The sequence below is a fragment of the Serinus canaria genome, chromosome 1A, assembly GCF_022539315.1.
Source record: "Serinus canaria isolate serCan28SL12 chromosome 1A, serCan2020, whole genome shotgun sequence".
In the NCBI taxonomy this organism is placed as follows: domain Eukaryota; kingdom Metazoa; phylum Chordata; class Aves; order Passeriformes; family Fringillidae; genus Serinus; species Serinus canaria.
Window position 1 is genome coordinate 2,250,542 of NC_066314.1, and position 24,461 is coordinate 2,275,002.

Genomic DNA, 24,461 nt, shown 5'->3' on the forward strand with positions numbered 1-24,461 from the left:
CGATTCTCCCTGATACAGGATCTCAACTCTCAGTTATTTGTTGAGCGAGCCAAGCTCTCACCATTTCCCGGTGCTGAAGAGCAGCAGCACATACATCTCGCTCATTACAGCTCTTAAATCACCTTTGCAGGACCGTGGTGAGGCTTAATTAATGCTTTTAAGAGGCACAGGGCTCTCGGGGTGAAGGTGTTGCCTGCATGCAAAGCAGCCTTGTTGTTCCATTTCTGCAGCGCTGCTGGCGCGGGTGGCACTTTGCAGCCCAAATGATGAATTTTTTTTTTTTTTCCCTGTGTAAAATAATAATTATAGCAATTGTGATTGCAGCAGCAGTGAATTGCTGGTGGTGCCATCAAAGGGAGGCAGCCAGACTTTCTCTGACCAGGTGCTGGTGTGCATTCAATAGGTATGAGAGGGCTGATCAGGGAAATGGGACATCCTTTAAGATAAAATGCAGCACCTTCTCTCAAAGGTGTCCTTCTGCTTACACAAAACCCCCTTTTCACCTAAGATTTCCTCTCTCTGGGACTCATTCTCCCTGTCTCAGCTACAGCAGCACCAGAGAATATCAGTGCTGCTGTGTTTCAGGTGTGTAGCAGAGCTTTGCTGCGGGAATAAGTTCTTACAGAAGAGCTCTAGCAGCTTATTTGATCAATACTTCCCTTTTGAAAAATCCCTAAATGCTTATTTATCCAACAGCCCGTGCCAGTTTCAAAGGCAGAGTCTCCACACTCAATAATCTCTTTTTTTTGGGGTGTGAAAAATTTTAAGTGAATTTTTCAAAGCACTGATCTGAGAGCCACAGAGATTATATTCCTGTGTTTATCCCTCAACGCCACAGCCACATGATCCTCTGAGCCAGCAAGGGGAAGTTTATGGGACCACAGGAAAGCTCAGCTTCCTTTTACACCTTTTACAGTCACACCTGCTGCTCTTCAGCTCACATCCATCCTTCTGGCTTGTAGGAATGAACCTCAGTGGCCACACAGCTCTAGGGTGTGGTTTTCACCCCACCTGGCTTGGAGTGCTGGGATTTGGAGTTGTGATGCTGGAAATTTTCTGGAGAGATGGAAATGCAATATGCAAAAGGGAGGTTTGGCTGACACGGTGATGTTTGGGATTTGGAATGGGAAGATGTCCATGAGTGGAATATTTTATTTATTGTGTTTTATGATCTAGGTCTGCATTGCTGCTGGAGGTACTGTCCCTTCTCTGTGCCTACATCAGACTTCTGGGGTCTAAGCAAGGCACTGGAAATAGCACTTAAATCACAATATGACTTTCCCTCATGGGGACATGAGCAATTTCCCTCTAATCACAGCATCTTAGAATGGTTAGGTTGGAAAGGACCTTAAAGCTCACCCAGTTCCACCCTCCTGCCAGGGACACCTCCCAGCAGGGCAGGTTGCTCAGAGCCCACAGCCCAGGGCTGCTTCCAGAGCAGTCCCAGCAAAAGTGGGAACCAGGGATGGAGAACAAGCAAAAACCAATCTTTGCAATTGTGTCACCATGGCTGTGACAGGGCCAGCAGATGCTGAAAGCAGGGCTCTGCATCTCTGAGGTGTGACAAAAAAAGGAAGGAAAGCAGCCAGAATTGTTTAAATTTTGTATTACTGGGCTCTAGAAAATGTGTAGGGGCTCACTAATGGATTTAGTTTGCGCTCATCTTTGGGCACTTTAATCCCTTAAAAAGTCAGGACTTGGAGGATGTTACATTTATAGCACAAATTTACAGCACAATTCCTTTTATCCACAATTACTGATAATCACCCAGCTCTGCTGAGCAAAAGGCCTGGAGACTGGAGGAACCTGTTGCTCTCTGCAAGAAAGGCAGCCTCCTCTTCAGGAAATTGCAAATTTTACGAGGTGGAGGAACACGGTGTGGACTGTTGGGGAGCCTCACACTCACAGCAGAGCAGGAACATAAATGCAGGCATAAAAAGTCTGTACTCCATTAAGATTCTGCAGCACTCTGGAAACTTGACACCAGTCCTTGAACCGATGCTTAAACTACAGACCTAAAACCCAAATGCCTGCACCAGTTCTAGTCAATTTGAGTAACTTTCCCTCTTGTTCTTGCGTTCCTGAGCTGTGTCTGAATGAAAACCTCTTCAGCACAGTGGGTGCAATTTCCCTGTAATTGGTAAAATTCTTGTAACTGCACTGTCATTTGTATATGGTGACGTGTAATTGCACAGCAGCCACTGCTGTGGGTGCACAAGTGAAAAGCAGGGTGCAATTAGAACATATTTCCAAATGCTGGCTCTTGATCCAGCTTCTGTTGTATCACAGAGCACCCTGGGCAAGCAGGGCTGGCTATTTTTGGATGTCATCAGACTCCAGACTGACCACTGAGGAGGGGTGGGTTGGTGATCTGTGCTATCTTTGATCACTGCCCATCTCTTTCTTCACAAAGTTTGAGCTGCAGATGACAAAGGTCTGCAACCAGGCAAACCTGCAGCCTTTTCCTGACCCAGGATGGGGAGTGTTGGAGCCCTGGATGCTGAGAATTTTAAACTTTCTGTGCTGAAAGGCACAGACCCACAAGAGAACACTGAATTGACCTGAGGCCGTGGAGAAGGCTTCCAAAATGGAATGATAGAACTGGGATTGTGGGTGTGGAGTTGGTTAGAAGTGTGTAAAATCACAGGGTGGGAAACTTAGAGTTTGGGGTTTTAGAATATAGAAATAAATATGAAGCAAGGTGGAGGTTTTAGGGTGGAGGCAGGTTGTTCTTCTTCACCTTCTTCTTCCTTCATCTTCACCTTCTTCTTCCCCTTCTTCCTTCTTCTTCCCCTTCTTCCTTCTTCTTCCCCTTCTTCCTTCTTCTTCACGGGTTTGGGTGGTGTTTTGTAATTGGACAGAAAAGTCCACATTGCAGGCTTCAAGTGATCAGTTATTGGGTTAAAAGGGAAAATAATCCAGGTGTCAGCTCTTAATTGGATAGTTCAGTCTTAAAAGACCTTGTAACAAGAGATTGTTGGTCATTTTGTGCCTTCTAATGAAAGGCTGCAGAACTCAGGGCTGTGAGGCTGTAACACTGATAAGAAACAATAACAACAAAGACCTGAGTCTGAACATGAAATACCATCTCAAGTGCCTTCAATCCAGACCCAGAGAAACCAACAGGGGAGTGACAGACATCAAATTCCAGGAATGATGTGGCAGGAGGGGAAAGCCAGAGGGGCCCTGTCCATCCTGCACTGGGATGTCACAGCTCAGCACAGCAGCAGGATGAAACGTGGTGGTTCTGCTGAGCTTCTGTGGGAAGAAAGGGCGGGTGGACCAAAAGCCACTGATTTCACAGGAGGCAGCAAGGCCAGAAGCAGAGATGCTGCAGGAGGGAGAGTCAATCCAGCTTCAGGAATGCCATGGGCAGGGCAAAGCAGCACCAACCAGGGGTTCACCTTGCACTCCAACCGTGCTCAAACCACCAAGAGAATGTGTGCAGGCAAACAGGAGCAGCACAGGCCTTGGCACCATCCTGCTGCTGCTGGAATTTAAAGTCCTGTGGTTTGCAGGGAGATGGTTTCCATTATTTCCAGCTCCACTCTGTGGGGATTTATGGTTCACCCCTGCTGCAGGTGCCCTAGACCCCAAATTTCTTAGCTTGTGTCTCTTCAAATACCATGGAGCTCCTGCTGGGAGGTTTTTCTATGTCTTCCATCTTTCCCTAGATTTTTAAATATCCTGTTGAGTGTGCCCACCTTCACCCTCAGTCAGCCCTTGCAGTCAGGCAGGAAAGGAGATCTGGCAGTCAGGTGATGGAAAAGACCTTGGATGTCTCCTTGCAAAGACTCAGATACCTGTAACTGTTGATTTCTTACTGCTGCTGGCTCCCTGGCCCTGCTGGCAGCACAGACATCCATTAATGTGTGTTCCCTCCATCCTCTGCCTCAGCCAAGCCTGAGATAACAGCAGAGAGGAGCCAAGTACCTGCCACCACATGAAGACAGGGCTGTTAGGTATTAGCTGTAAATCAAAGGCAAGACTTGGCCACTGGGACAGCCTTTATCCCTGGTGAGTCTGTGGAATTGCTCTGGAGCCTGCTGAGATATCTGGGAAAAAAGGCTCCAGTGCTTTGATTGAGGAGGAAGATTCTGCTGGAGTGAAAGCAAGGAGGAGTGAGGGGCAGCTAATCCTTTATGGAGGCCCTTCCCCAGATGTGGATTAGGCTGTGTTTGATTATCAGGGGCTGTTTCAGAGGCAAGCAGTGAAAGCAGACGTTTAAGGGACAATTGGTGTATTATGAGCACTGTTTGCCCCTGTCCCCTGATATTTGGTGCTTCTGCCACTCCTGCAGTGCCAGCACACTCACTCCTGCTGGGAAGGAGATGAGGACAGAGAAGGAGGTGATGGAATCGAATACCCAACCCTTCTGCTGAATTTGGGGGTTTTGGGAGCTCAGTGAATCCCTCCAGGACTGAGCCAGCACCAGCCCTGTAAAGCCATCCTCTCCAGGAGGGCTTGGATGTGTTAATTATTTATTTGATAGGTTTAATCCTGGAGGAGGCAAACACCTGCCAGAATCCTGTAAATCAGGGCCATTCTCTTGCACATCCTTCCTGTTTCAGTGGAGACTGTGACACTTGGCCATGGTGTCAGGGCTGCAGGTTGTTGGTGACACAGGCAGAGGTGGCAGGAGCAGAACACAGGTCGAGAGAGGCAGCTGGTGGGACTGGGAAGGGCATTTATACCCTGGGAGCTGCCAGTCCATCTCAGATGAAGATATTTTGGATGTGCAGACCACCTGTGCTTCTCAGTTTCCCTGGGGCAGGGTGGTGGTGGGAAATATTCCCTCATTTTGCTGTGGGATGATGAAGTGGCTGATCCCAGCCCAGCATTCCAACTGCAGGCCCCCATTCCCTTCCAAGTTACCTCTGGCTGTGACTTTCTGGGCTGGATTTTACCTGCTCAGGATGTGAGAATTGCTGATATCATTCCCACCTCTTTAGACCTTCCCTTTGCCTCTCCCTGCTATCCCAGCCACCCTTAGAAGTGAATTCATGCCCTCACCTCCTCCTCCCTTCTGCAAAGTCGTTACCATGAAATTGCCAGGCAGAGAAGCTCCAGAGAGTTTAACGTGGCTACTTTATATTGCTGCTAGGAGTGTCTGGAATTGAAAATAAACCTGTGCTTGCAACTCCTGACCCTTTCATCATAAATCCAAACTTCCTTACGTGTCTCTCTCTGCTGCAGAAGATGACTGTATTTCTGTCTCTACAAAGGCCTGTGTGCAGCTGAGAGCCACAGCTGTGCAGGAGCTGGGTGCTGTTTATTTGGAGGGTTTTGCTTGCTGGCTTTTTTTTTTGGCAGATGATCCCCAGAGGAAATAACCCAAATATGTTCAATGGAAATAGTTTTCCTGTGGCTTGCTGGCCTTGCTCCTGTTCCTGGGGGAGGGCTGTCCACATGGCAAACCAACAAGGCTCTGATTGCTTCTCTGGCACCCAACTAGCAGCACACAGAGTTCTAGATTAGTTTGGGTTGCAGGTGACCTAAAGACCATCAAATTCCACCTCCTGCCATAGGCAGAGACACCTTCACCTATCCCAGGGTGCTCCAAGCCCTGTCCAACCTGGCCTTGGACACTTCCAGGGATCCAGGGGCAGCCACAGCTGCTCTGTGCCAGGGCCTGCCCACCCTCATCATAAACAATTTCTTCTTTAAACTTAGTGTGACTCTACCTTCTTTAAAAAAATCTGCCCCCCTATTTCTGTGTAAGCCCTTCTTATAAGGATGTGTTCTCCTGTAAATAATAATATGGAAAAAAATATTAAATAAAAAGGCTTAAATTTAATTTTGTGTCAGTGTGGGATTATCAGCCCCATTAAGGGTAGGTCTGAGTTCAGCTGGAGCCCAGTCAGGTGCAGGAGGAACTACCCAGTGGCAATTAGATTAATGAAACCTCTACAGGTTGGAGAGAGGCTGCAAATCAGCCACAGGTGTTGGTGCTTAACGTTGTGATTTTGGGGGCTGTGTCCGCCCAGCCTCCTGCCTGGGGTTGGGAGGGTCTGGATTCAAAGAAAGGAGGCTGTGGGTCCTGTTTGGTCTCAAGTGCTTCAGCTGGGGGTGTTGGTTTTGGTTGTGACTCCGACTGAGCCAGCTCTGCTGGATTCATCTCATTTCACTGCTTGTCAGAGTAACTTTCTCTGGTTTGCGATGGAGCTTTGCACCCTGCACCTCAGGTGAGATGTCTGCTGGCACTATGAAGCTTTTTCATCATCTTGCTGGTGAAGAAAGCTGTCTGGTTTTCCTTGGAAACTTTCCTCCCTCTTTCTGCTGTTTGGGAGTTTCCTGCCTTCAGCCTGAAGTGGTTATTTCCAGCTTGTCAGGCCATCAGAGCGAGCACTTAGCCACTTTGATTATACCCCTAGAAACACACATTGTGCTCCTTTCCAAGCTGAAGAGTTTCTGGGCAAATTGGGCCTGACTTGGAGACCTGGACTCTTGGATCTTACATCCACAGGACAATTCAGCTTGGAGGGACATCAGGGGGCCACACAGCTGGGCTGAGGGGATGGAGTTTGGGCTGAGGGGATCACCTGGAGTAGTTTTGTGGTCACCTGGCTCTGTTGGAAAGTGGATTTCCAGTTTGGTTGGGTGGTTCCTTCTCTGACACACCTCCTTTCCCTGCTGATTATGGATTTTCACGTACTAGAACTGGGTTGCAGATTTATCTTGGACTCGTTGCTGTCATTCTGGACTAGCAGCATCCTGCCTGCTGCTGCTGGAGGCTGCTGAGCTGCTCCCTAATTGCTCTTTTAGCTCTGCTAAAAAGGCCAGTCCACAAACACTAATGACTCCTGCAGGCCAGAGCTCAGGCTAGCTGATCCCTCCTAATGGCCCTTTGAATTCCTCCTAGGTTTTATGTATTTATAAACACATTTAGGACGAATTATTCTTCTATTCAGCAAAACCATCTGTAATTATTGCCTGTAATTGCTGGGTGAGGATAAAATGAATCAGCTATCAGGCTTTTACTGCTCCTGAACTCAAGCAGGGACCATCACTTTTTTTAGCTGTGTTTCCAAGAAGATGTGAGCTCAAAGAAAATTGTCGTGGTCCTTTAGTTCTGATACATCAAAACTAGGCAACTTTCCTGTACACTTCATTATTGCTTCTCCAGGCCTTAGCAAAACATTTTAAGTGTTAAAATCTGTGAGTAGCCCCGGAGAAGTTAATAAAGTCCAACTGCTCTGGCAGTTGTGTGCTGGGATATTTGGAGTTTTATTTGATTTATTCCATGGAGATCTGTGACCTGTGTTAGCTTCACCTGCCTTGATGGTGCCTGAAGGTAGAAGAGCTGCCTGTGCCACGTTCCTGCTGTGTTTCTGGAGCTCCCTGAAGCCCAAGGAAACACCCTTTAACTGGACATGACATTAATTTAAGTGAAGGGATCCCAGTGGAGCATCCATGTGGTGAAAATGCTGCTGGAGTTCAAACGCAGTGGGTGTTGGAGCTCAGGCAGCAGTAATGATGGACAGGGGGTTTTCTCTGGTTGTTGGGAGTTCATGGATATCTCAAAAAAAAACCCCCAAAAAACCAAAAAAAAACACAACCAAACAAAAAAACAACTCAAAAAAGCTGGAAATCCCCCGTGGTAGCTGTAGAAGCTTCCCTCCTCTCCAAAGAACCACAGGGAATTACAGCATCAGAGTAAGATGGAAAATAACAGAATGGTTTGGGTTGGAAGGTGCCTTCAAGGGAGGAAAGATGGGTGGGAATGTCCTTACAAACAACTCGATGGGTGAGGGGTCTTTAGGAGGAATGGGTGTTAATGTCTTTGAAATGGGTCTAAATGTCTGTACCAACCAACAAAACCCATGAATTTTAGCTAAGGTTTGAACTCCTGAGCTTTAGGGTTGGACAAATGGGTCTGGGTAAAGTCTGTGGCACTTCTGGTGGATCCCCTGAAGGCAGACAGCCAAAACTGCTGAGTTTTGGGGGAGATGATTGGTTCAAGGGGAATATGTGGGAGGTGGTTTGGGAAGGCTGCACCTTCCTGGTGATTGGGAAAGGAAGAGGGTGAGTTTAGGATAAAAGGAGGCTGTGTCCTCTGAAACCTAGAGAGAGAAACCCCATGGGGGTATGCCCCGGTGGGCTCTCTCTCCCTTTATTCCAATAAAATTGCAGAACTCTGTCTCTTTTATGGACACTGGCTTTTCACAGGGTGTTTTTTCCTCACACCACCCAATCCCACCCCTCTGCCCTGGGCAGGGACACCTTCACCTATCCCAGGTTGCTCCAAGCTCCATCCAGCCTGGCCTTGGACACTTCCAGGGATCCAGGGGCAGCCACAGCTTCTCTGGACCATGTGTGCCAGGACCTCAGAGCCAACAATTTCTCCCTATCTAACACTGCTCTCTGACAGTTTGAAGCAATTGCCTCTTGTCCTCTCCCTCCATCCTTTGTCCCAGGTTCTGCTCCAGCTCTCTTGGAGCCCCCTGAGGGCACTGGAAAGGGCTTTAAGTTCATGATATTTAATTCTTACCATGGTCCCTTCTGCAGCTTTGGCCTGGGCTGACCATCTCTTGCTTGGACAATGCCTGGACACCCCTTGGAGGATGATAATTTCCAAGATGACACATAAGCAACCTGGCTGAGTTTAGAATTAGGAGAGGAGTGGTTATTTAGGCTTTGTAGATGTGATCCTTGGGGTTGGATCTTGGGTCTAGAGAACAGGTCAGGGTCTATTTTATTTGCCAATGCAGATTTAGCTCAGTGGTTCTTGCTCTGGATCTACAGGAATGGTGTATTTTTTTTATTTTTTTTTGACAGAACTTGGGTATGTTTAAGACATTTTCAGCAGACTTGCACTTGATTGGTGAGTCCTGACTGGTACAGTAGTAGGAAAAAGGCTTAATGTAATGTATCCTGCTGGGCTGTCATTCAAGAGAACCAACTTTCCAGTTCTCCTTCTGGCTGTAACTCATTGTGTAACTTCAGAGAGTTTTCTTTTCTTTTTTCCACCTCTTTCTCCAGCCCTTCTTGATTTTTGTCAGCCTGCATAAATTACAGGCACGTTACGCAATGGATGGACTCTTCCCAAATGGCTGAAAAATTGGTGACTTCAGCTGTTTACCCCTTTCTCCTTTCTTCCTTTGCAGCTGTTAACAATTGATGACAATTTCTGTGGCCTGGATATGAATGCCCCCTTGGGAGTATCATCCATGGTGCGAGGGCTCCCCATCTTCACCGAGGATGGGGACAGGATGACCTCGGTGATTGCCTACGTCTACAAGAACCACTCCCTGGCTTTTGTGGGCACCAAGAGTGGGAAGCTCAAGAAGGTAAGACCTGCGTGGTCCTCTGACTCAGATTTTCATATTTTAATGGTGGTTTAAGTGTTGCATCGAGCACGAGCGCGGTCCTTGTCCTAAGGTGCTCCTACTTTGAGGATAAAAAATGGCTTGGTTGGCAAAAAAATTGTGTTTCACCCTCAAGGGATAGAGATGATCTGAGAAAGGATAAAATCCTCCTTCCAAGTGGTTATTCATCAGGAAATTAATGCTTCAGAAGTCAAACCACAGTCACAGATGGACGTGATGTAATTTGCATCCAACAGAATTTTCGGTGTTCAGACCATCTCTAATTGAGTGAGAGATCACAGGGTGTCTGTGCATGCTGGAGAAAATCAGACTGGGGCTGAAGTCTGGGAAACAGGATCCACGCTCTAGAGATCTTTCTCCAGGGCAGTGTGACCGGGCTGTGATCTCACCACGAGCCCAGCACGGGATCAGCGGCCGCCCCGCTGACGTCAGGCTGGGGTTTGTGCTGAAGGAAGAGGGTTTGCTTCAAAGGAAAGCTGTGTCCTGAGCCATAATGGGCTTTGTGTTCTTGGTGGTGCCACACCAACAAATCAAGAGGGTGTTTGTGCTCCTCCCTGGGCGTTCTCACTGGAATGTGCCTGTTGCATGGCTGGGGTTTGCCTTGTGAAGCCCCCAGAGAGGCTGGGGAGGTGGAATCCTCTACCCGTGGCTTTCCCAAGGAAAGATGAGTTGTTGGAAGTGGGCTAATGATGGGCCCTGGCTCCATTTCAGCCCCTCTGTGCCAGTCTGACAATGTTGGTCTGAATGTTCAGCCCAGGGGTGTGGTAAGACGTTGCCTGTGCAAGGAGATGGTGGCTTGGCCATGGTCATGGAGATGGAGGAGAAGCTGGGAAGGGAGGCTGGGCAGAGCCTGGTGATGTTTTAGGATGTTTGCTCTTTAAATCCCTTTTGCAAGCAAAGACCTCCAAGCTGGGGCAAATGAAGTGCTGTGAAAAGGTGACCCACTGTGGCTTGTGGGGAGTGAAGGGAGTTGTTTGCTCACGGATGCTTAAGGATATTTGGGAATCTCTGGTTTTATTCCTCTACCTGTTTCTTCACTTGAAAAGCAAATCTGGGCTGTAAATTCAGATGGCATTTCCCCCATGCTGAGGGAGGAATGGGATCCTGCCCACTGGCAAATGTCTCTGGCTTTGCTCGAAGCAGAGGAAAGGCTGCTCGTGCTATTGAAAAGAAAATATGGTAGTTTTTTTTTATTCAGGCATGTGAAAAAGGAGCCAAATTGTTTTAAAAATGGTCATAATAAAAATAATCTCCTCCCCTGGCTAATTAGCTTTTGCTTCCCTGTCATGTGTGATATCATAATAAACAGTTCAGTTCTCCAGTCAGTCTCTTGGAGGGAGGGAAATGGGGCAGCTGAGATCTGAATGGTAAATATCAAAAAGACCTAAACTCTTAATGACTGCTCTCCCTGCACTCACAAGCTTTAGGTTAGGGGTTTTTTTTGGCTTCAGGAGAAGAAAACTCAGCCACAGCTCTGTCTTTGCCTTTGCAGGTCGCACTGCAGAATCCAAGATCTGATTTCTTTTTAATAGGGGAAAAAAGGAGAGAAAGCTTTCTGAGCTTTATGGAGTGTGGTAGGGAGCAGGGACAGCCTTATAGGGTAAAGAATGAGGAGAGGAGAGCAGAAGTGGCTGATGTAACTTGAGAAAGCTTCATTTTATTCCCTTTTTCCTACCATGCTGAATATTCTACTTGTGGTAGTTCTCACTTTGGGTGAGTTGGAGCAGGGCTGGAGCCTTGGGCTGAGATTTGCTCAGGTGAATGAATTTCCTCCAAAGAGGCAGAACACAAAGCAAAATGAGGCTCCCTAACCACGTGTGATTATTTTGGACCAGTTGATCCAGACTCCTGGAAACCTTTAAGTCCAGCCCAATCCTTGCTGTGTCTTCTGCAACCCCTGACTCTGCTCCTCACATTGTCCCCCTCCAGTGCTCCTGAGGGTGTCTGACCCTGGGAGAGAAACCTGTCACCTCCTCTGGGTGGTCTGGCACTCAGGACTTTCCCTTGATGCTCCTTGACCCCTGCCATGGGCCTTTGGATGCTGTGGTTTCCACCGTGGCTCATCGATCGGGTGCTGCCAGGAAAATGCTGCACTGGGATTGCAGCTCCAGCCTAATCCATTATTTCAGCATGAAGTTTGTTTTCTCTTCAGAAACACTGGTAAAATTGGAGTAAGCCTTGTAGGATTAGATGAAACTCCTGGACAAATCCCAGGAGCTGGGATTTTTTTTTTAAACTTTTTTTAAAATTTTTTTTTCCCTTTTGGTGCTGTTGGGTCCTACCAGGCGTGCCACACTCTGCTGCTTCTCCTGGTGCAGTGCAGCTCCTGGGTCAAGCTGCAGTGGAATATTTGGGATGGCATGAAAGAGGAGTTCTGAGATTATCCCCAAGACAGCAGGATTTATTCTGTGCTTGGAAGACTCGCTGCAAGTCATTACAAGATGGTTTTGGAGAAACTTTCCTGCTTTTTTTTGTCCGTGCACTTTCAGTATTTTCCTCTCTGTGTGGGTTTTTTTTTTTTATGTATGAAAGTGGCAGACTGTGTATCAGATTTTGATTTATGTGATCCATGAATGCTCTGCAAAATACCCACAGTCATAAAGCAATATCTGCTAGTTGATATACAAATGTCACATGTGTCAAAGGAATTTATCCAGTGGCACACACAACTGAAGGAAAATATTGTGCTTTACAGGAACATATCATTAAAATGAATACTAGCAGAGGATCAGGAGTCTGCCCATGTAACCAAGACAACAAAGAGGGAAAGAAAAGGAAAAACCAAGATAGAGATAGGGTAGGGAAAGTGTGAGTGAAACCGAATGACACGCTTGGCCCCAGCTATTTCACTGCCCCAGGCAAAATATATTTTGCAACCCCTGCTCATTCACAGAGCTCCCTGTGCAGTCCATCAGGAAGGCAGAGAATAATGTGCTGGAGAAATAGTCCCTCCAATTCTGCTGCCTTGTCCACGGCACAGCCCTATTGTATTTGTGGGGTTCCCAGACGAAGGAGGGAATGATGGATCTGACTCCATGCTCCCAGAATGGTAATTTTTTATTTTATGATACTATATTATATTAAAGAATACAGAAAGGATACTTGCACAATGCTAAAAAGATGAAAACTCCTGACTCTCTCCAGAGTCCCAACACAGCTTGGCACTGACTGGCCATAGAGTCAAAACAACTCACAGCAGAATCCAATGAAACAATCACCTGTGGGTAAACAATCTCCAACCACATTCCAAAGCAGCAAAACACAGGAGAAGCAAATGAGATCATATTGTTTTCCTTTTCTCTGAGGCATCTCAGCTTCCCAGGAGAAAATCCTGGGTGAAAGAATTTTTCCAGAGAATGTGAATGTGACACAGCCCAGCTCTGCAGAATGAAGAAATAAATAGGAGAAAAATGAAGAGCTGTGGAAAAGGAAAAATTCTCCCTGTCCATATGAAAACCACTGTCCTTATGTTAAAGGTTTCATGGGGGTTTGTGGCTTCTTCAGGATGGAGAAGGGTGGCCCAGGGAGAAGAAGTTCAGTCCTTTGCTCTGCCAGGAACTTCTGGTGTGTTTCCATGTCTCATTTTCTCTCCAGCAAATGGCAGGGAATGTTTTCCTTGCTCAAAGAGTGTTGGAGAAAATGAATGTGTTAAGTGCTGTGAGGTGTGTGATCACCTCAAACAGCTGAATTCAACAGATCAGGTGGGATGGAAAACCAGCTCCTGACCACCCGTGGCATTGTTTAATGAGAAATATTTAATCTTGCTGTGCTTTGGTTAGCACCCAGTGTCTGATTTCCTCCTGTGCTGGCTGTCCCATGGTCTTCCCATGTGTCTGTAGCACTTGGGTGCTGAGTGTTCCCACAGTTTAGTGCAATCCAGGGATCCTGATGGGCTTCCTTGGCTGCAAACCCCTCTGCATCCCCCCTGGGGAATGCTTCAGGCAGAACCCGTGGCTGAAATGCAGTTGGCAACCCTGGGAGTTTATAGTGATTTCTTCCAGGAGATGCAAAAAGAAACTTGAGTTTAAATGTCTGGTTTGTCTCCCTGCAAACAGCACAGGAGCTATTCCTGGGGATGTTCTCCCTGCAAACCACTTTGCTGTGAAACAGCCAGGTGCCAAAATTCCCTGGCTTTTGATTTTCTCTTTGCTCACTCTCTCGTTCACACCCAGCTCTTCAGTGGCAGGAGAAAAACAGGGATGTATCCATGGGCTTGGCTTGGATTTCTTTCCTGGTGCCACTAATACCTGGCATCACTAAGGGAATGTAGCAATATTCCATATTCCTTGTATTCCCTCCCCAGGCATTTAATTTATGGGTCACTGCTTTTGTACAGATCATTTCCAGTCAAAGAAATACAACTTGCCTGCAATAATTCTGTGTGGTTGGTGCAGGTGTAGAGGGAGAGTTGAGCTTACAAAAATGTCAGCCTGGGAGCAGCCCCAGGAATTGCATTTCTCACAAAAAAAAAAAAACAAAACAAAAAAAAGAATCTGGTCTATTTTGAAATGTTTATTTGATAATGGAGTAGTGGAAATTTTCCTTTATTTGAAACTTCCCTGGAAGAAATTGTTTGGTTTCTTTTTATTCTATCCAAATATTTCACTCAAAGCCTTTTCTATGCTGAATTCCTTGCAGAGAGAGAACTTTAACTTAAAAAACAACACTTTCACTCTGGGGGCTGTATTTAATTTTTCATCACATCCAATCAGTTTGTGGTCTTTGAAGGGTTTTTAGATGTGGAATGTCGTGTTGGGTGAAGGTTTTCATTTGGACCCAACAGCTCTGAAATCTGGCCAGCAGTTCCCACCAGGTATCAGCTCTTTTTAGAACATCCTCAGTACTGCCCAGTTCCATGGGTTATCCACCCTCTGGATAACCCTGATCCCTTGGGACCCTGCTTTCCCTGGATCCAGAGACAAAGCACCACAGGGAGAATTTAAAATGTGGGAGCTGGGATCTGCAATTCTCATTTTGGCCCCTCACAGTGGTGATGGGAAGTGCTAAGCTGTGACTGGAAGTGCTCAAGGCCAGGTTGGATGATGAGGTCTCTGGGGTCGAGATGACCCCGAGGTGTTGGAAAGTCTCTTTTTCCCAGCCCTGAGACCAAAGAAGAGAAAGGATTCCTTGGCTCTGGTTCTCAAGGTTGTTTATTTTCTCTTATCTGTTCCATTCTCTCTCTGCCCTGCTGAGATCTGTCCAGCAGGTCGGGTTGTGGCACAGCCCCTGCCCTTGGGCTGGTGTTGGCTTTTTATACTAAGAACCACGTGTGCTTTATTTACAATCATTTCCCAATCCCTATCACCTGTGTCAGACAGTCTGTCTCTGCTCTAAACCAATCCCAAAGTGCCACCATCACAGCAGGAGATGGAGCCAAGAAGAAGAAGGACAGGACAGGCCCAGATTCCTCCATCTTGCCTCTAGAACCCCCATTCTAAAAACCCAAAATTCTACTTTTTCACCCTGTGACAAATTATTATTCTACTCAAACTCTTGTGGCTTGTAACTCCTCGTACAAAGTTAGTAATTATTTCCATGGGCTAAAATCAAAGGCACAGGTGGTTTTGACTCCGTGCCAAGGTCTCTGAGCCCCCTGCCAGGGTCTGGAATCACCTATGGCAGCCAGAGGAATGTCCTGGGTCCTGAGAGTTGGATGGGGCTTGGAGCAACCTGGTGGAGTGGACGGTGTCCCTGGCCATGGAATTGGTGTCCCAGTTCCAGCCAGGGGGTTGGGATTTGCCTCCCATCCGAGGAGGGGGCAGCTCTGGGATTGCCATGCAGGGAATGTCAGTCTGGTGGCAGCTGCAGGCACAGCCAGAGATCCCCACTGCTCCTCCAGGCCAGGGGGATTCTGAGAACACACAAAACAAGAAGCCCTGCTCGGTTTTGATACTCCCTGGAGGGAATTCTGCAGCTGACAGCTCTGTGTGAATGCCAGCAGGGAATCTCTGCTCCCTTTTCTCCTTCCCTCTGCTGCCTTTAAAGACTTGGGGATCTTTTGAGTTTTTTTTTTTTTTTCCCCCCAGCTGTTTGGCAGGTGGACTTGACTGCTCTGAAAACATGCTGGAGAGGCTCTGGCTCCTGCTGGGAAGATGGTTTCTGCAAGAGGGGCTGGTTCACCCAGGCCTCTCCTCACAGCTTCCTGAGCCAGCAGGAGCCCAGGTGCTTCACTGACTAGTGATGGAGTGATGCTGGTTCCTGTCAGAATTTGATGTTTGCAGTTGTCTGTGTTCTACCTTGATGTGCAGCCCCTCTTTGAGAGGTTGTTGCCAGCTTAGATGCCTGGAAATCAGTTAATTTTTCTGGCTGAAGCACTCAGAGTTGTGGTTTTGGTAGCTGTGGTGAACTCGGCACTTGGTACTTGTGTTGGGTGAAAGGGGTGGTGGGAAGGTGTTGGTTACTCTGGGTCTGCATTGGAGGCACTTGAGATGGCAGTTCATGTTCAGACTCAGGTGTTTATGATTTCTGATCAGTAAAACAGTCTCACTGCTGTGAATTCTGCAGCTTTTCATTAGAAGGCACAAAATGGCCAACAATCTCTTGTTCCAAGGTCTTTTAAGACTGAACTATCCAATTAAGAGCTGACACCTGGATTGTTTTCCCTTTTGACCCAATAACTGATCCCACAGAGCTCACAATGGGGACTTTTCTACCCAATTACAAAATGCCACCCAAACCCATGGAGAAGGAGGAAGAAGAAGCATGAAGAAGAAACCCAGGACCACAACCTGTGCCCTCCATCTTGCTTCCATCCACAACACACTAAAAATCCCAAACCCTCAATTTCTCACCCAGTGACACACCTGCACTGCTCTCTATAATCTATTTCACACTTTTGTGGGTTCCAGTCTATCCTGAAGTCTGGGAAACTTTCTCCATGAATGAGGGTCAAAGTCAGTGCTCCCCAGGGGGTCAGGGCACCCCAAAGCAGACAGAGAAATATTCCCAGTGCCCTGGGTCTCCACAGGAATCAATGTGGACATTGGGCAGTGGCACAGTTTCTCCTGGGTCATGTAATAATCATTGTCTAGTGATTAAGAAGTCCTCAAACATCACCTAAACATGAATGGACTCTGTTCCCATGGGGGAAATCAGAGATGCAGGGTATGCAAATAGGGGTGCTGCCAGTAGATGGAGGGAAGGTGATCACCTTGGGCTCAACTGCCAGATGCTGCACCCAGTTTTTGGCTACTCAGAGCAAAAGCTTTGTTGACAATCAGAACAAGCTCAGGAAAGGGTTGAGAGTTTGGCCAGAGCTGGAGAACCTGCCCTGAGAGGAGGGGAAAAGAGAAATGAGCTTATTCAGGCTGGGATGAGAAAAATGTGGAGGGACCAGGATACAGCATTCCCATGCCAAGAGGGAGGTTATTGAGGAGTTGGAGACAGAGTCTTCGTGTTGGTGAGTGAGGAGAGGACGTGGAACAGCAGGCATAAGCTGGCATGAGAAAATTCCAACTGGACACAAGGAAAAGCTTTTTGTCCATGAGGACTTTGGAGAAGCAGTTCCTGTGCTTGGAGACTTTCAAGGCCAGAAGGGAAAGAACCTGGTCTGATCTCCCAGCAGAACCTGCTTTGAGCAGGAGGTTGGGTTAGAGACCCTGTGAGTCCCTTCCAGCCTGGGTTACCCTGTGATCCTTCCTCTGCCCTAAACCCACACCAGAGGGGCTCTGTCCAGGCCCTGAACTGGTGCAGCCAGCACTTGTGTGAAACACCCACTGAGGGTTCCATCACTGCAGGTGGCTGCTTTGCCTCTCACATCCCTCATTTCCATTACTCTGAGACTTCCAGTTACAACTTCTCCATGTCTCACACTGCAGCTTGTTGCAGTGTCTAACTGCAGGAGGAAAACTCCTTTTTTTTTTTTTTTTTTTTTTTTTTTCCCTGTGACATGAAGGCTGCTGTTCCTGGGAAGAACTGGAGCCTGCTTTTTGGCAGAGAGCAATTAATTTTCCACATCTCTCCTTCGAATACCCCTCTCTGCTTTCTGACTACTCAGCACTCTCTGTGCTGGCTGAGCTGTGCTTTCACTGGGTGCTTTTCCTACATGTGTTGAGTGCTGCTCTTTTTTTTTTTTTTTTTTTTTTTTTTTTCTGGATGTTCTGGTTTAGCTGTGACTCAGAGTCTTGTCAGAGATGGAATCTTGTGATCATGCAGTGAGATTTGCAAATAACTGTCTAATCCCTCCAAATTCTACACCGGCACTTCTGCACTGTGTGTTTCTACTCCCAGCTCCAGGAGAAAGAGCAGGCTCCAGTGAGCCCACTGCAGCAGGGAAGGCAGCAGGCTGTGCCTTCTTCTCTTCAAACCCATCCTTTAAATGCAGCCTGCATTTGACAGCTCTGCAGAGCTGGGTTTCCCCTCCGAGGGCTGAGAAAGAGCCGGCAGGGGGATGTCAGTGACAAAACCAAACGGGAGGGGACAGGTAACAACGTCCTGCTGCCTGTTCCTTGCTGGAATTCAGGGGTCCTGCAGCCTCCTGGGGGACAGCTGGCTGTGTCACCTGCCCTGAGGTGGTGGCAGGGGATGTTCTGCATGGTGTCAGCAGCTCTGTGGGGTGTTCAGGCTGTGGAGCCTGCCACAGCAGCACAGCAAGTGGAAATCGTGCAGGAGTGGGATACAAGGAAAAACAAATTCATTCCCATGTCCCTCTGGTCCATTTGCTTCTCTTTGTCCCTTTGTTCTCAGGGAATTGCTGTGGCTGGGACATCAGGTGATCAGCTTTGGTCTTTACCTGCTCCTTCTGCTCTCCAGCCTCCAGAGAGGCTGTGGAGCTCTCCATGCACTCCAGTGAATTCCCAGATGGATGCCCAGCCAAAAAGGCTCTTGTGCTGCCTTCCTCCTCTCTAGCCCCTTCCTTTTTGACTGGGATAATGACTTTTCAGGGAGCCCTTGAAGTGCCTCTTGCATCTGCCTTTGATTTGAATGCCTCTTGCCTGCTGACCCTTCTTAAGGGAAGTCAGCTTAAGTGTGGTTCTCCTAATTAGTTTTGCTTTAATTTAATCTTTTGAAATAATTTTATCAAAAAGAGGAAACCTTCTCCCCACTCCCTTATTTTATCGGCTTGTTTTCATGCACGGTCTCTGGGTTTATTCCTCTGTTTCCCTTGTCTCTAGATAGGACATCATTTGCATATTTGATTAAGCTCCATATGTTATCAGGAGCCAGTTGAAAGAAGAGCAAGTCCCTGATAAGGTGCTGTGCATCCATCTCTCCTTTGCACTTTGCATCTGGCTGTAGCAAGCAGATCTTTTTAAGAAGTGGTCCTGATGATTTTTTTTTTTTTGAGATTCTTCACATTGTCTTAATTTTTGTCTGTTAGTGCTAGGAAAGCATTGAAGCTTTAGAAAATGGATGTAGTTTGTTGAAATGCCATCTTTCTACAAACTGTTTGCAGAAGACCCAAAATGAGCCTGGATGCTGATCACTGGCCTTTGGTTTCTTGTTTTTCACTGTCTTCCACTCCATCCTCCCCACCACCCTGCTGCTGTGGCTGTGCCCAAAATCAGCTCCTCCCTCTCCCTCTGGCCAGATGTCTGATCTCTGCCTCAGCTGCTGATGGGGGGAATGCAGACAGCACAGTCTGACAGCTCCTGGCCTTAGGAAGGGATGGGCAGAGCAGAGGAGCTGGGCACTGTTGGGGATGTGAACCTTGGCAGTGAGATCCAGGTTCAGATTCACAGAACTCAGAGAATTCCTGGGATGGGAGAGACCTTCAAGCCCACGGAGTCCAGCCCAGCCCAGCCCCTCAGCCAGAGCCTGGCACCCAGTCTGAGCTACACCCACAGGTGCTGTGTGCTAAAACTGAACCTGCCCCATCCAACAGCAAAGACTGGCAGACAGAGGTGGAGGAGACTCCAGATCTGTTCAGAAACCTGGTTTTATCCACATTTGCTGTGGACATCTATGTGAACAAAATACTCCATCCCCTGGAGGCTTTGTGGTTTGGCAGCACCAGCTGAGCTCTCTGGGCTGTGACTGCCTGTGGGACCTGCCCTGGTGCCAGGAAAAGCATTTCACAGGATCCCAGAATGACCAGGTTGGGAGAGACCTTCAATGGCATCGAGTCCAGGCCAGCCCCAAGGGCTCAGCCAGAGCCTGGCACCCAGTGCCACATCCAGGCTGGTCAAACACCCCCAGGGATGGGCACTGCACCCCCTCCCCAGGCAGCCATGGCAGAACTTTCTCCCCCTTGCTGGAAAAGCTTTTTCCTGCTCTCCAGCCTGGATTTGCCCTGGCCCAGCTCGGGGCTGTGAGCTCTGGCTGTGTCAGTGCTGCTGGAGACAGAGCCCAGCCCAGCTGGGCACAGGCACCTTTCAGGAGTGCAGGGAGGGCTGGGGGCAGCCCTGAGTCTCCTTTGCTGCAGGCTGAGCACCCCCAGCTCCCCCAGGGGCTCCTCTCAGGGTTTGTGTTCCCAGCCCCTCACCTCCTGCTCAATGGCAAGTGGAATATGGACCAGCCATGTCCTGGAAGACATCAGGCACAGCTTTGCTGGGGGGTTGGAGGGAGGGGGTTGTCCTGCCTTGCTCCCACTCTGAGTCCTGTGTGCAATTTTGGGTGCCACGGTATAAGAAAGGTGACTATAAAGCCATTAGTGTCCAAAGGAGGGCAATGAAGATGGGGAAAAGCCATTTGAGGAATGTCTGAGGTCATTTGGTTTGCTCAGCACTGAGAGGAGGAGTCTGAGGGAGACCCCATTGCAGTCTGCAGCTTCCTCCTGAGGGGCAGAGACTGATCTCCTCTCTCTGTGACCAGGGACAGGACCCAGAGGAACATCTGGAGCTGTGTCAGGGAAGGTTTAGGCTGGAGATCAGGGAAAAGTTCTTCCCCCAGAGGGTGGTGAGCACAGAACAGGCTCCCCAGGGAATGGCCACATTCCCCAGGCTCATGCCAGAGCTCCAGGAGCATTTGGCCAATGCTCTCAGGGATGCACAGGGTGGGATTTTAGGGTGTCTTGAGCAGGACTGGATGATCCTTGTGAGTCCATTCCAACTGAGGAATATTCTGTGGTTCTCTGAAGCTCTCTACAGGATCCCATTGTGCCTATGGGGAATGTTTTGCACAGAAATTTCGTGTCCCCACTCTTCAGGTTGACTCTGCTTTGCTGAGTCTCAGCTGGGCTATTTCCTGCAGGTAGTTGCTGCACTCTGGGCTGACACCTTCTCCCAGGTGCTGGAAATCACTGCAGTGCAGGCAGCAGGGCTGGAGGGGCTGAAAACAGAATAGCCACAGATGCATAATTCTGAAATGTATTTTGTGTAAATATGTCTATGAATGCAAAAAAAAAATCTCTCAAGTAAACATGTGCCTTGCAGGTTTTGTTCTCTGACTATTGCACTATGAAAACAATTTGCCTTAAGCAGCTCTCCCAGCTCACCTCTAGGAACCTTCTAATTGGAAACCAGCTGTGGGATACCCCCGAGGAAATAGAGGGGAATGTGCATTTAACAGTAATTTTCTCCTCCTTTCTGCTGATGTTCAAGCTGGGGGAGGCTTTGTTTGGTTTGTGACCCATAATTAGGCATTTGTGGTGCTGATCAGAGTCCAACTGCTGGCCTGGCAAAGGCAGGGCGAGTTCACAGCAAACAAAAGTGGTGAAATTAGTTGTGCTGGAGCTTGAGAAGGGACCACAGCTTGGAAAAAGAGCTTTTCCCTCAAATTACTACGAAGTGTAGGAACTAGAGGTTTGATTTACTGGCCAGCTTTTAATTAGAAGGCAAAAAGGAATGTGCCTCTCTTTGTTAGGATAAACAGCGTTGGGCTGGGGGTGGTTTGAAGATCTCTCTCCACATCTCCCCTGCACACACCCCATGTCCAGATCAGTGCAGAGGTTGTGAACTCCTGACAGGGAACTTTGGTGCCACCAGCACACCCAGGAGTTGTGAATGCTCCTGGTGGGGCTTGAGGAACAAAAGCAGGAATAAAATAAAATAAAATAAAATAAAACCCTCCTTGCTCCTTTCCAACTCGAGCCCTTCCCCTCATGTTTCTTTCATTTTGGTTTAATGATCCTTGGGCTCTGTCATGTCCTGTTCTGTGGTGGCAGCCTGGCTGGAGAGAACTCAGGCTTTGATGGATTTGTTGCTGGTTGTTGGGCTGGTGTGTAAGGAGTTGTGCTGGTTTTTGGAGGCAAGTTTTGATGGATTGCTGGTGGTTGGAGGCAAGCCTTGATGGATTTCTTGTCTATGAGTAGTTGTGCTGGTTTTTGGAGACAAAAACCTGTTGGTTGTTGGGCTGGTGTGTGAGGAGTTGTGCTGGTTTTTGCAGGCAAGTTTGATGGATTGCTGGTGGTTGGGCTGGTGTTTGGAGGCAAGCCTTGATGGGTTGTTGGTTGTTGGGCTGGTATGTGAAGAGTTGTGCTGGTTTTTGGAGACAAAAACCTGTTGGTTGTTGGGCTGGTGTGTGAAGAGTTGTGCTGGTTTTTGGAGACAAAAACCTGTTGGTTGTTGGGCTGGTGTGTGAGGAGTTGTGCTGGTGTTTGGAGGCAAGCCTTGATGGATTGCTTGTCTATGAGTAGTTGTGCTGGTTTTTGGAGACAAAAACCTGTTGGTTGTTGGGCTGGTGTGTGAGGAGTTGTGCTGGTTTTTGGAGGCAAGTTTGATGGATTGCTGGTGGTTGGGCTGGTGTGTTGTGCTGGTTTCTGGAGGTCCCAGCCCAGCTGGTGTCTGTGGGAGTGAAGATGTGTGGTGCTCTGTGCGATTCAGGGATCTGTTCCTGCTTGCTCTGACACTTGTCTTTTTGTTTTGCTTTGGGTTTTTTTTTCTTTTAACCTCCCAAACCCTGTTGGTGACCTCTCACCTCTCCTAAATGAAGCCATATGGAAGAGCTGCAGGTTCCTGGCCCTTTTTGGAATTAGGAAGGCTTTGATTGCTGGGTGAGGGGTGTAGAAATATGGACTGAAGGCCAGACCAGGGCAGTTCATCAAAGATGAGATTTGTCAAGTCCCCCTGGGATGCTGTGCCCAGGGTGACCCAAAAGAATCTTCCTGGCTGTGACAGCAGCAGTTAAACCTGTAGACCTGACTGTAACCTGGTGGTGTCAAATCTAGGTTGATGTCAATGACTTTTTTCTCATGATTTGACCTTAATTTCTTGGATTTCTTCATCCTGGCCAATGTCACTACAGCACCAAGGATGGTCTTTCCTCCTCTAAACTAAAAGTGGCATTAAATTATAGGGTTGGAGTGATATTTGAATTTGAAACCCTCCCAAAAAAAAAAGGTTTGCCAGCTGGGTTGGTGTCCACACTTGAATAGAGATGGAAGGACTGTGTTTGTGGAGGTAACCCTTAATCCCATGGAGCATCACCCCTGAGAGCTGTTCTGCCAGCAGGCACCAAGCTGGGATCCCCCTTGGAGCAGCCAGCCTGGAAGTGCGTGCTGGAATCCAGTGGAACACTCCAAGGCTCTAAAGAGAGATGGTTTGGGACCCCAGGGGGTGCCAAGAGAAGCAAAGTCTGTGTCACAGTCACATTTTATGGAAAAATCCCCTTGCCAGGATTTCTTCTCCTGGGAAGCTGAGAAGCCTCAGAGAAAAAGGAAAACAATATTATCTGATTTGCTTCTCCTGTGTTTTGCTGCTTTGGAATGTGGTTGGAGATTGTTTATCCAACAGGTGATTGTTTCCTTGGTTCCATGTGAATTGTTTTGACTCATTGGCCAATCATGGCCGAGCTGTGTCGGGACTCTGGAGAGAGTCAGGAGTTTTCATTATTAACTTTTACCCTTCTGTCAGTATCCTTTCTCTATTCTTTAGTATAGTTTAGTTTGGCATTCTTTAATGTAATATAGTATAACAAAATAATAAATCAGCCTTCTGAGAGCATGGAGTCAGACTCATCATTCCTTCCTGCCACAGGGGCACCCTGCAAATACAATAAAGTCTGGAGAGAAAAGTTGGGAGCAAGTCCTCTGTGGGTTTCAGCTCTGTTTGCACTCTGTTGTGCTGAACGTGTTCTGCTGGTGATCCCCAGGGCTGGGTCAGTCTGGATAACAAAACAGCAACTCCTGGGGGGTTCTGGTGGCTTTGGGAAGCTCTGCTGAGGGTTGTTCCTGCAGCTGGTGTGGTGCATTGGCAGAGGAGCCCAGCACACCCCATCTGTGGTGCGCTGGCAGTGCAAACCTCTGCCTCTCCTGCCAGCTGTGCTGGCATCCCACCCTGCTGAGATCCTCGTGGATGAGCTCTGGAGTCATCCTCCTGACTTCTGGCAATTTTATTATTAAACTGAAGCTGGCAATAAATTCCAGTGATGTCAGAGGAAAAAGGTTATCACTGAGAGTGGCAGAATTCATCCTATGCATTTTTCAGGACCCCTCCTGATGGAATCTAATTAAACATCACCACTGGCACTGTGCACATCTCCCTGTGTCTGTCATGTGGCTGATCAGGGCTGGGTTACCAGGGGGAGTTTATGGCTTGTGATATCTGCTGGGGTGGATGTGGTTTCCACACAGCACAGGCACTTTGATCTTCTCCCCCCCGCTGCTCACAAATTTCTGTGGGTTTTTCTCGGGTTTCCTCTGCCGCTGATTGATCTCCTCGGGGTCTAAGGGAAGGTGTTGAGGACAGAGAGGGAACCTGAGTGACAAGGACACTTCTCCTGCCCTTCAGACAGCACCTGTGCTCTGGGAAGAGGTGGGACCCTGGCACCCTGTTAGCTTGGAGTGTCTCTTACAATGAGAATAACTCGTTTTGCTGTTTTCTCACGGAACAGAACAACATTTTACAAGAAATAAATAAACCCAACCCAAACGCAGCCCCGTGCCAAATCAAAACTGATTGCTTCTCCCTCCTCTCTCTTTCAATAAAACAAACAAGCTGTGAAAGTTGTATGGTCTATGAAACAACCACTTATGGTTATTTGACCTCCTCCCCTCCCTTCCCCTCCCTTCTTTTTTATTTTTGTTTAATTAGTTCTCTTCTCACAGATATTTCTACCATGAGTTGGAAAAGTCAAAATGTTTTGATGCTTTCAAGCCCCTTCTCCCCCTGCAATGATGTAAATTAATTCCCCAAATCCCACCTAAATTCTGAATTTTTAGCTAATTTTTCTATTAATGGAGAGAGAGAGGGGAAAAAAAAATGTTTGCAAATTTGTGTGTCTGTTTTCCTTGCACGTCTGTCTTAGTCTGCAGTA

At 47.8% G+C, this 24,461-nt stretch overlaps 1 protein-coding gene across 1 annotated transcript in view; it reads left to right on the plus strand.

The window, feature by feature from the left end:
* The window catches only part of PLXNA4 (plexin A4), a 472,456-nt gene that overhangs the window by 44,223 nt on the left and 403,772 nt on the right, over positions 1–24,461 (plus strand). The window contains exon 3 of the mRNA XM_030237722.2: positions 9,108–9,290. Within this exon, the coding sequence (XP_030093582.2) occupies positions 9,108–9,290 (183 nt within the window). The remainder of the gene's footprint in view (positions 1–9,107; positions 9,291–24,461) is intronic.